The following is an 11,367-nucleotide window of genomic DNA, read 5'->3' on the forward strand; positions in this document are numbered from 1 at the left end:
GAGGCCTCTCTGAGGAGGTGACATCGGAGAAGGGACGTGAAGGAGGCAGCAACAGGAGGAAAGGAGCTTCCTGGGGGCCACAGAGAGAAAGACAACAGGGCAGGGAGGGCGGAGGGGAGACGTCCCGCAGAGGTGGTGTGGCACGAACTGGGTTGGCCGTGTGGCTGGTGAGCCACAGCTGGGATTTATTTTGAGGGCTGAGCCAACAGGGCTTGCTGAGGCACGGAATGTGGGACGAGGGGAAGGAGCCAACCGTGATCCCTGGGCACTAGACCTCAGCAACCAGGCTGTTTCCGAGATGGGGAAGTGGGGGCCTTGGGTGAATCGAGACCTGCCTTAGGCAGGCTGGATTAGAGATGCTGGTTAGACCCCCGGCCAAGGTGCTCAGTGGGCATTCGTCCCCATGTGTCACAGGTTCAGAGGCAAGTTCTCGGCTGAGGGCATCACTGCAGGACTTGTTGTCGAGACCTGCACTGTCCAATTTGGCAGCCACTAGGCACGTGTGGCTATTTTAGTTACAATGAAAAAAAGAAAGACAAAGCTGGTTCCCCGGTTGCACGAGCCCATTTCAGGTGCTAACAGGTGCGGAAGCTGGAGTGCAGAGGGAGGCCAGCGGCTCATTCTGCAGGACGGTGCTGGTCTAGAGGGCATTAGAGCCACAGTGCAGTGAAGACCGCTCCGGGAGTGAGTGTGCACAGAGGTGAGAAGGGGTGGGGGCCCCGGACCCTCTGAAAGTAAATACTGGGGGGTCCAGGAAGATCAGCAAAGGAAACAGAAGGAGCTGGACCCCACAACACGAGTGGGCAGCAAGAAAAAGCTCAGTGGGTACGGAGCCTCCGTTACTGCTAGACTTTTCTATGCATTTTTTAAAAAGTGAAATGTCAGGGAGCCTGGGTGGCTCAGTTAAGTGTCCAACTTGTGATTTCGGCTCAGGTCACGATCTCACGGTTCATGGGTTCGAGCCCTGCATCGGGCTCTGTGCTGACAGCTCAGAGCCTGGAGCCTGCTTCAGATTGGGTGTCTCCTTCTCTTTCTGTCCCTCCCCTGCTCGGGCATTCTCTTCCTCTCTTTCTCTCAAATAAATAAACATTAAAATTAAAAAAAAAAATCACGATATGCTTTTTCCACATAACCAAAGCTTATAATTTTGGACATTCGGGTCTTAGTTCTCTGCTCTTATGATCCTTGCTGTGAGGAATAGCTTCTCCTAATTCTTTCTGTAGGATGACTTTTCACAGGTTCAAAGGGTGAACACACATTTAGGGCTTTTGCTACGTGATGCCAGCCAGACTGGCCTCTGCAAAGGTCAACTTTATCCCTCTCTTTGTGCATTTGCCTGAACCCTTTAGCCAGGCTGCAGACTGGGAGTCTCATTCATCTTTGGAAATATGTGAAAACAATATATTTTGTTTAGTTTGTATTTCTATCGTCATGCTTTTAGCTATTGCTTTGTGTTTATTGGTTACGTGCATTTTTTAGCTGGTGAATTTCCTGTTCGTATTCTTTTCCTATTTCATTGGGCTCTTCATGGCTTTCTAATTTGGAAATGTATCTTTCTGATATTATGAAGCTCCTTATACATCAAGGATATGAATCGTCGCCATTTCTGTTAAATTGTTTCTTCTAACTCTTTAAACATTAAAATTTTCAAAAAATTTTTTTCTTTTAAAGTTCACATATATATAATGCATATATTTACTTAGTCGATACTAAGTTCATAGACCAATACTAAGTTCATATTTACCTCTATTCTGTTCCAGGAATCTTCATGGTTGCATGTTTTATATTTTTAACAAATCAATTACAAATCTCACGGAGGTTAAACCTCACCCGTGGTCAACTGTCCCTAAAGTAACCTTTCCCACAGCTACAAAATGTTACCTTTACTGTACTAGAAATTGTTACACATACTTTGCTGTGTTTTAGACCTTTCCATGTTGTTTCCTTGATGACAGCCATGGAGAACCAATTTATTTTCATTAATTAATTTATTTCACTGAAATAAATTATCTCACGGAACAAGGTCCTTCTTACTATTTTTACGTCCTTGTTCCTCCATACTATTTTCTCACGTTCCCCAACCTGCCGCGGTGATTTGACTGGGGTTACAATTCACTGATTCCTCTGCAGTATGATGCTTACACCACTTAGAATGTATGGTATCACTTGCTATTTATTTAAAATTTTTGTATGCTGCTCAATAATGTTTTGTGCTACTCGTCATACCGCATTGGCACATTTCTGATACGTGTATCTCTAGGTACCTCATGTTTTTATCGTAAATAGAATTTTTTTCTATATATTTTCTTATTATTTTTGGTGTCTAAGAGGGGGACACCGATTTTCTTCTACATTCTTTTGTAATTAGGCAAGCTACTCAATTCTCTTTTTTCTTTGTCTTTCAGAGAACTTGGGTTTTCACACCTGTAGATAATAGCTCTGTTTTGCTATCTTCTCTAATCGCATCGGCTAGCATATCAACAACAATGATAAATTAGTGGTGATGAGTGGTGCCGATAGAAATCCTTTTCTTGTTTCTAACGTTAATCTATCCTGATGGCTATTCTTTGGGGGATATTTTTATCATGTTAAAGAATTTTTATTTCCACTTTACTAATTAAAAAAAAAAAAAAAGATCGGAAAGAGCACACTACCAAACACTCCTCGGTGGCACTGAGATAATTCTAAGTTTTGTCTCCCTGACACTCATGAATGAAGGCTCACGGCCCAAGCCCTGCCCCAGGTAGCAGACTTAGCATAAGGGGGGCCATTGTGTCACCCAAGCGTCCGCCATGTTTGAAGGCTCAAAGTTCATCCACAGGAAGACACACATCCTCGTTATAGCCCAACGCTCAGGACTCGATGGTAGGAAACAGGTAGTACGTGAAATCTATCCTAAAGCACCTTTCTGATGCCAATGGTGTGAACACCCTGATTTTGTATATCTTTGAATTTCCCACTCTTTGGGGTGCAGCAGCACGTCCTGAAGGGAAGCCAGGAATAACATGACACCCTCACCCTGTATGGTAACCGTGGCCCTCCCCAGTCCCTGGTCGCACACGCCACCCTCAGGGGGCGACTTCTGCGTGCCTGGGGCTAAGCCAATGATGGCGTGGCCTCCACCTTCCTCCTAGTCGATTCAGAGGGAAGCCATCTGTGTCGTCTATTTGGAAGGCCACGTCAGGAGCTTCCGGCTGAGGCAGCAGCCAAAATCCTTCACCCCTTGCCTCTCACAGCTGGGACGGGCTCTGTCTTCCCCACGGGGCTGTGAGTGTCCTCAGCACAGGCTGGGGAGGGCCAGGCCCAGCGAGGGACCAGGGGCTTCAGTGTTTGGGGGACACTGTACTACCTGTGGGTGTTACTGAAACCAGTCTCACAGCCACGTGGACTTCGTCCCTCCCCATATCGGGGATCTTCAGCCAGGCCCTGCCCCAGCATCCTCCACAACGGGTTGGTACTCTCACGTCTGGGGAGAGGTCTGCCTGACACACGTTTCCATTAACTTGTAAATATCGAAAGAAATATTCTTGCTGTTGTCTTCAAATTGGTCTGTTCGGTGGACTGCTTGTTTAGCAAAGCGCCCCTTGGCAGGTCTGCTCCTGGGGAACCAGGCCCACACACTGTGCCCACCTGAGGCACATTCAGGGCAGGAGAATTCTTTCCCTTTAGCGAACATGCTTGTTTCTTGGTTTCATAATTCTTCCCCCATGGGCTCCGTTCTGTCAGCCACTGTGGCGGGTTCCTCCAGCTCTGCTGTCTGTCCAGCCGGCATCTCTTTGGGGGGATGGCAAAGACATCGGAAACCCATCTGAGCGATCCCCGAGCTGCCACCCACCTGGTGGTCATTGGAGGACTGGTTTCTCAGCTCAGCCCAGGACTGATTCACAGATCAGAGAACCAGAGTGAGGCATGTTAGCTAACGGCTCTGTAGAGCGAGTTCTGGCGTCGGGAACCCAGAGTGTTTACGCTGTGCTGGTTGGAGCATTTCTAGGCAGAATTGCCCGTCTGGGCAGAACTCGAACCCATGGGTTCTGACCTCACGGTGCTCATCACGTCTACCTGCCTCGAGACCTCGCGCCTGGGTCCTGCGACACCCCGGGGTCAGGGGACACTGGAGGAAAGGTTCCTCACGGACAGAAGCAGCTTTACTCCTTGTGGCGTGTTTAACAATGCCGCGAACACCCTGCTTTTGTATTAACATCCTAATTTTGTATTTGAGGTAAAACCATCAAATATGATAAGAAATGTAAAAACCCTTCCCTCCCTGCACCCCCTGAAACGACTCTTTACTTCCCAAACGTGATCACCTGCTAGATCCGGCCACGGTAGTGCCATTTGGGCGTCCCTGCCCTTGACCTAATGTTACTTGGACACAAACTTTCCACACCGCTGCATGCTTGCATTTCTGGGAGAGACACAACTTCCCACTGCATTAACGTTCCCCGTACAACCTCTCCCTGTCTGATGTCTGATGGGGGATGTTTAAGAAGCCCGTCCCCAACCACAAGTAAGACGGAGTAGACACGGCAGAACGGGCCAATCCCCCAACACGCCCTGCCTCCCACTCCCCACCCTGGCCCTTTCTGAGCAGACAGCTTTGGGCACCTCCTGACGAGGAGACAGGGGGTTGCCCTGACCATAACTGGCCCGGGGACCTGGCCTGAGCTACAGGCTGTGTGCCGGATAGGGGGTGACACAGCCCACATCCTTGTAGGAGCCTTCTGGTTCCGACAGTGTGGAGAGGTCCCCGGGCCCGTTTCCTCTTTGCAATGCGAAATGACCAAAGGAGTATGAAGATAAGGAAGGATGGACGTCAGAAGGGACTCACCTTCATGCAAGAAACACAGGGACTTCTGCAAAACCCATCTCAGCCGTCTAGATGAAGGAGGAGCTGCCCAGCTCATGGGTCTCTGGGAAACGGGGTGCCTCTTGGGACCTGGCCCGTGGGGTCCTCCCTCTGCTCCCTGGGGAGCTGGGCTCCCCTCCTGTCCCATTTATCTGTGTTTCTGTATACATTTCAAATAAAAGTTGCCAACAGCTGAGCTGCCTGGAGGCAGGGTTTGGTCCCTCTCCGGGGAAGAGGGTGCTGTGAACGGGAAAGGTTGGGCTGGTTTTGCTGGCATAGGCATCGTGGGCCTCGGCAGAGCCAGGCAGCCGGGCTGGGGCAGGTGGGTGCAAAGCTCTGACCCCTGCTTGCTACTCGGAAGTCGGGTCAGGTCAAGGCTGGCCATGGGCCCCGGTGTCAGGTCTCATGTGGGTGGGTGAGCGGCTGACAATCCCTGGAGGCCAGCAGGGTGGAAGTGTCTTAGCGACAAAAGCCCAGGGGGTGACCCGGGAGCCCAGGGCAGAATGGAAGGCAGGGGGCTGCACAGAGAAACAGCTGGAAGCCTGGCAGCACTGACCCGGACCCCTCCCCACAGACCCTGGGGGCGCTGATCAGAAACACACTTGTTTCTCTTCGTGCCTTGTCTGTTTCTCGTGGCCTCTGTCCCGTGTCGGGACCTAGAGTTCCTCCCAGCCCCGGTCTGTCTCTGTCATCTCGGGGGCCCTGCCTTCTTCTCTGGATCCCCTCCTGCGGGGTCTCCTCCTGTCTGGTGCCTAAACACTGGGGGCAGCTGAATAATGCTTCTCCCGCATGAAAAATGTCACGTTCCTGGTTTCCAGGTGTAAACGCGTCACCTCACATGGCAAAAGAGGCTTTGCAGATGTGGTTAAGTTAAGGATCTTAGGCGGGAGGTTACCCTGGATTACCTGGGTGGGCCCTGTGTCATCACGGGTCTGTATAAGGGACAGAGGGAGAAGGGGAGGAGAGCAGAGTCGGGGGCTGTGGAAGACGCCGTGATGAAGGTCCTGAAGACAGGCAGGGCTGGGGGGAGGGGGCTCGGGAAGCTGGAAAAGGTAAGGACACAGACTCTCCCCTGGAGCTTCTAGACGGAACGCAAACCCGCCGACACTGTGACTGGAAGACTTCTGGCCTCCAGAACCACAGGACATTTGTGCATCTGAAGCCACTAGACTTGTGGCGACTGTAGCGGCCCCAGGAAACGGACACGAGTATCATCTACCGGTGACAATGCCACCATCCCTTCTGGGCTCGCGGCCAGCACGCGCGGAGCCCTCTTGTCCGCCGGGCATCCGACAGGCAACCTAACCCCCGTGTCCGAACCCTCTCCTGGTTTCCCCCAGGCCTGCTCCACCTCGCTGCACCTTCCGGGTCACTCAGGCCACGAGTCGCCCTCGTCACCCCCACTTGCAGTCGTGGGCAGACTGGCTGGTTCTGCCCTCCCGCTACATTTGGCCGCGTCCCGGGGGCCCGCAGCTGGCAGTGCAGAAGCCGGCCCTCGTTGCGGCCTTGCCCCTGCCTGCACTGCTCTCTCAGACACGTTCTTGCCCCACCCTCGCCAGGAGCCCTTGCCCCCGTGTCTCCTCGACAGGCCTTCCAGCCACACGGACACCAGGAAAGCCTCGTAAGCGAGCACACAGCACAGCTAAGCCTTAGAGGTGGGGGAGGAGTAGATAATGGCAGAGGGTGTTGGCTGAGTCCACGGCCACCCATTGGGGGATGGGGTCCCCCCCAATACACTGGAAAGAAAGACAAACTCAGCCTCGATGCTAAAACCCCTCCAGCCTGACATCCGGGTGTTTCCGTAGTTTATCACCTTCACCTCGCCCTGCCACGGTTGAAGCATCTCCTGGCTCAGGAGACGGGACCCGAAGCTGGACCAGGATGAACTAAAAGTATTCAGGGCACAGTGGGATGCACCGGAATGCAGGCTGGGGAGTCGGATCCCCTCGCTTTAATTATGAGGAAACTGAGCCCAGACAGCAGGACGTTTCCCAGCATCCGGCTTCCCATCCGGTGTCCTGCCCCCCAAGCTCCCTGCTGTCTGCTCACCCCCAGCGTCCCGGGGAGGTGCCCCCTCCAGGGGACACCGGAGGGACAGGCTCGGCCTCATACACTCACCCCAGCCTTTCCTCTTCTTTCCTTCTCAGATCAAAGTCCCGCCGAACCACTTCCCAGATGTGCTTGGCCTCGTCGTCCGTGAGCTTGGAAAGATCCAGTTTTTTCCCCATCTCTGCCTGCGAGGATCACACCTGGAATAAGACAGGATAGAAATGGACTCTGATTTGTTTCACAAGGGGTTAATTATGACAAGTGACCATCACCCAGGCAGCATCTAAAATGAAAACTTCCTCAGAGGTCCTATGGCGCTCAACTAAAATATTCCCTGACTTGTGCCTTAAATTGGTGAAAAATAATTTATTAATTAAAAAAATGTTTTAACATTTACTCATTTTTGAGAGACAGAGCACAAGCGGAGAGGAGGACGGAGAGGGGGACGGAGAAGGAGACACAGAATCTGAAGCAGGCTCCAGGCTCCGAGCTGTCAGCACAGAGCCCGATGCGGGGCTCGAACTTGTGAATCGCGAGATCATGACCTGAGCTGAAGTCAGACACTCAACCAACTGAGCCACCCAGGCACCCCAATTTCTTAAAATTTTTTTTGCACCAAACCCTCAGTATTTCCACCCTCAAGCACAATGCTGGCTGTGAATGGTGCATCCAGAAGTCGCCCTGATATGCCAGAGTCATTCAGACTATATTCACTTATGGTCGAATTTAGATTTTGGACAAGAAAACGTGAAAACAAAATTCACTGCTGTTTCCCTAGAACCCATAGTGTCTGGTTTTTAAAAACCTGGATGAAAAAGTTCTTTTTTGATAGATGACTGAAGTTTATTCTTTTCTTTTTTTTTTTTTTTTTGCCATTTTTGAAAAAAAATTGTATCATAAGAAGCACATTCATTGAAGCTCTGTTTTCAGAGCAGATGAGAGAGCTGTGACTGTCAGCTGACTAGTTCCCACTCTGTCTCCTCTCTGAAGGGACACAATTCCGGGCTTCCTGGAAGACGGCGAGGGGTGAGGCAGCAAAGCAAAACAAAAGGAAAGTAGCACGCTTTTCGCACCTAAGTATCTTAGAGCATGGTCAGTGGCCGGTCAGCGGATGGACGGGAGGCCACTACTTAGTCAAGAGCTGCCCCCTCAGCCCCAGAGGCTGGGGACGTGTCTCCCCCAAGCCCCCTTCCCCACCTGTTCCTTCTTTCCGAAGCTTCTTGCTTGTAACGATGGCTTGGTTTCCCAGCTTGGATAGCAAAGATCACCAAGGTCGGGGGGACCAGATGCATGCTGGACCCAGTGGGTCTGGGCACCTGTGATGAGGGGGGTGCCTGCCGAGGGGGTGAGGCCTCAGGAGCAGCTGAGATGTGAACAGGGGAGACCAGCAGGCAGAGGGTGGCCGGTGGCCCCACCTGCTTCTACAGAAAGTGTGACCTAACACCTTCCAGAACGTGCCAGTCATGACCCTGAGTTATTAAGGGAAGTGACCTCTGTTCGCTATGCGGTGTTTACTAAAACCAGAGCTGATGTGATAACAGACTTTGAATAACATACACCCGGCACAGCTAAACCAACAACAGGTGCTTCGCTCCCAGTGCGACGTCACCTGAAAGATTTTACTCTGATGCTTACGTTCAGCTCGGACCCAGCTCCCAGGGGAGGCGGTGGGTGGGTGGGGGGAGAGGGGTACAGGGAGGGGAGGGAAGGAAGACGAAATCCCAAGTTCAGATTCGCCTGTAGGGAGGCAGTGGCGGCGGGGGGCGGAGGGTTGGATCCCCAGGGGAGCGTGTTCGCAGCATGGCCAGGGATTGAGAGCCAGTGGCCCACGACACGGGTCTTTATCTACTGTGACCGAATCTTCCCATGTAGTGAATTAATGACATGGAGAGGCTTTTCATGCTTTTTGAAAACTATGTTTAAAAAGTTACCTTAAACTGAACGGAGAATATGTTTGAGTTTAGCGTTTAAAACGCATATCCCACAAGTCCCTGTCGTCCCGAACACCCGCCCTGGCTTGGCTCCGACTGGGACACAGATGTGAGCTGTCCCTCAGCCAGACACAGCCACACCGTGGGACCACCCCCCCCACCCCCGGGCTCATTGGAGGGGATGGCCTTTCAGCCAGCGATCTCCTCTCCCATCACTACACACCGTGCTGGCTCGCCCCGACCCCGATCTGCTCCTGAAACCCCTCCACCCGCAGCAGTCACGGGGAAGCATGAGGGCAGAAGGCTAACGCAGGGGCGGGGTGGTGGGGGGCACCTCCCAGGGCACGTGCGTTGGGGCGGGCGGATTACACCAGGCTCCTAGTTCTGTCTCAGAGCCGATCACTCCTGGTCACGAGGTTCCCAAACGAAATGCTTTCAGTTTTGCCCATCCCACTGCTCGGATTTAATCACAGTCTTAATCTCTGAGACCGTTAGCCCTCCCGAACCGGTTCCGAGTGACAGTGGAGAAAAGCCATTAGGGCAAGGAGGTTGACCAGTTGCAAAGACAGCGGAATGGGTCTTATAAAGTGGAGACCCCAGATGCAGACCACTGAATTTCGATGGTGTGTCCGTCTCTGTCTGCTAAAGAACTGAGTTCACGTTCTGGCCAAATCAAAGGGAAGTCCGGGCCGGGGTTCCGCCCACACGGCACTTGGCTTCACCACCTCTGGGGTCAGCTGCCCTCGGAGCCTCGGAGCACAATGGCGATTGGGAGTGGTCACCCGCCTGAGCGAATAAAACTGGAAAGCAAGTCAAAGGTTCTCAGCAAATGCCCAGCTAACAAAGGCAGGAGTGCTCCCTGACTCACGGTCAAGGCCGAGCTGGTGCGTCTGCTGATAAAGGTGCAGGCACGTTCCTGAGCACAGGTGGCGGTGCCCACTCGGGGGCCCGTGTGTTAACCTCGCCTGTCTCTCAGCACTACCCTCACGCCGGTTACTCCTGCTGTGCATTTGCAGCCACCAAAGCCCCAGCCCTCGTCGGCTGCAAAGTGGCGCGTTTCCATCCAGAAGCTTCCCCCGACCCCTGCTCAAGGGGCACCAGGCACAAGTTGCCCCAGCAGCAACCGCGCTGGGTGGCACTCTAGCTTTGCCTGTCCACCTGCCCGTCCTCTCTGCTCTCTCAGGTCCCTGGGAAGTCGTTGGCAATCCTCATGTATACCCGGACGTGGGTTCTGCATGTCCGGCTGAAGCCTCAGCTCTAGTGTCCACAGCAAGAACGGGTCCCAGGGCGAGGCTGTGGGAGAGGACAGGGCCAGGAGCCGGGAGCCGGCTTCCTGTCTCAGTTCAGGCACCAGCTGGCCTCCTCCCTGGGCCTCAGCTCTGTGGGCTCCACAGCCATGACCGGTGCCTGCCACGGGCTAGTGGGCCTCACCTCCCCCACCACCATTGCAACCTCTCAGAAGGAAAGAAGATTTTTACAAAACACACCACATAGAAAAAGAAAATGTAAAAGCCCGACCCAACTGAAAATGGAGTTTTCTGCATCTGCTTAAGGTTAGTAGGAAACCGGGGTCCAAGTCTACGGAGCTCTAGTGGATTTCTACGGGAGGCTGAGCTCAGGCCAGGAGCTAATGTCCCATAGTGGGACCAGGGCCGGCTACGCAATGTCCACCACCCACGGACCCTTCCCCACATCTCTGCAGCAGGTGGATGGGCGGTGGGGGTGGGTGAGGAGGGGGGCTGTTGGCAAACAGAAGGTGATTTGGTTGTGATAAAGCTGGGGCTTTGCGGGAGCCCAGAGGAAGGCCAGGACCCTTCTCCCATGGCGAAACATCACCGGGCTCTGTGCCCCCAAATCGGCACCGCAGTGCAGAGGTCAGTCTTTGATCAGCTAGCCTCGGGCCCCTGGGCATCCAGCCTTGAGTCTCCTGGGCTGACCACAGCCTCAGCCCCACTGGCACACGGACCCGCGGCAGGGCTCTGGGTGAAACCACTCTTTTGTCCAAAACGGGCTGGCTGAGAACCCAGGCGGGTCTGATCAGGGTGGAAAGGGAGGCCTGGTTCGGTGGAAAGGGAGCGCCCCCCCCCCCCCCCCCCTCACTAGCCGGGACAAAGACCTGGGAGCCGCTGGGGGCCGGTGGGGCTGCTCACGTCACCGCGGACTCTCCCTACGCCCAGTCCCCAGTCCTGGGCGCCACACCGGCCTCCACATGCCCCCTTCTGACGGCACTCACCGGCTCCTTTCCAGGGGTGTGCAGGCCCTCGCCCGGCCCCCGGGGCTGCTCTTTCCGGTCCTGCGAGGGAAAAGAAGGCGACAAGGCAGGGTGTCGGGTCCGGGCACACTGGGGCGAGGCGGTATAGTCGGGGCCAGGCGGGGCGTTGAGCGCAGGGGGCCAGGCAGGGCGCGGGGCGCCGGGCACGGGGCACCTGACCTGCAAGGGTGGCCGGGCTCGGACCACAGCCGGGTGGGGCCCGCCTGGGTCACGAGGGCCGAGCCCCGCCCCGCCCCGCCCCGCCCAGCTCCGGGTGTGCCTCCGGGTGC

The 11,367-nt window shown here is 54.2% G+C and overlaps 1 protein-coding gene across 2 annotated transcripts in view; it reads right to left on the reverse strand.

Moving 5' to 3' along the window:
* MLPH (melanophilin) overlaps positions 1-11,297 on the reverse strand; it is a 45,594-nt gene extending 34,297 nt beyond the window's left edge. The window contains exons 1-2 of one of the 2 annotated variants that reach the window (XM_058700125.1): positions 11,060-11,297; positions 6,965-7,095 (exon numbers count right to left, since the gene is read on the reverse strand). In XM_058700125.1, coding sequence (XP_058556108.1) covers positions 6,965-7,074 — 110 coding nt within the window. In that variant the 5' untranslated portion in view covers positions 7,075-7,095; positions 11,060-11,297. The remainder of the gene's footprint in view (positions 1-6,964; positions 7,096-11,059) is intronic. The other variant, XM_058700131.1, reaches the window with a different exon arrangement.
* Between the last annotated feature and the right edge of the window lie 70 nt (positions 11,298-11,367).

The sequence above is a fragment of the Neofelis nebulosa genome, chromosome 2 (genome assembly GCF_028018385.1).
Source record: "Neofelis nebulosa isolate mNeoNeb1 chromosome 2, mNeoNeb1.pri, whole genome shotgun sequence".
NCBI classification, from domain to species: domain Eukaryota; kingdom Metazoa; phylum Chordata; class Mammalia; order Carnivora; family Felidae; genus Neofelis; species Neofelis nebulosa.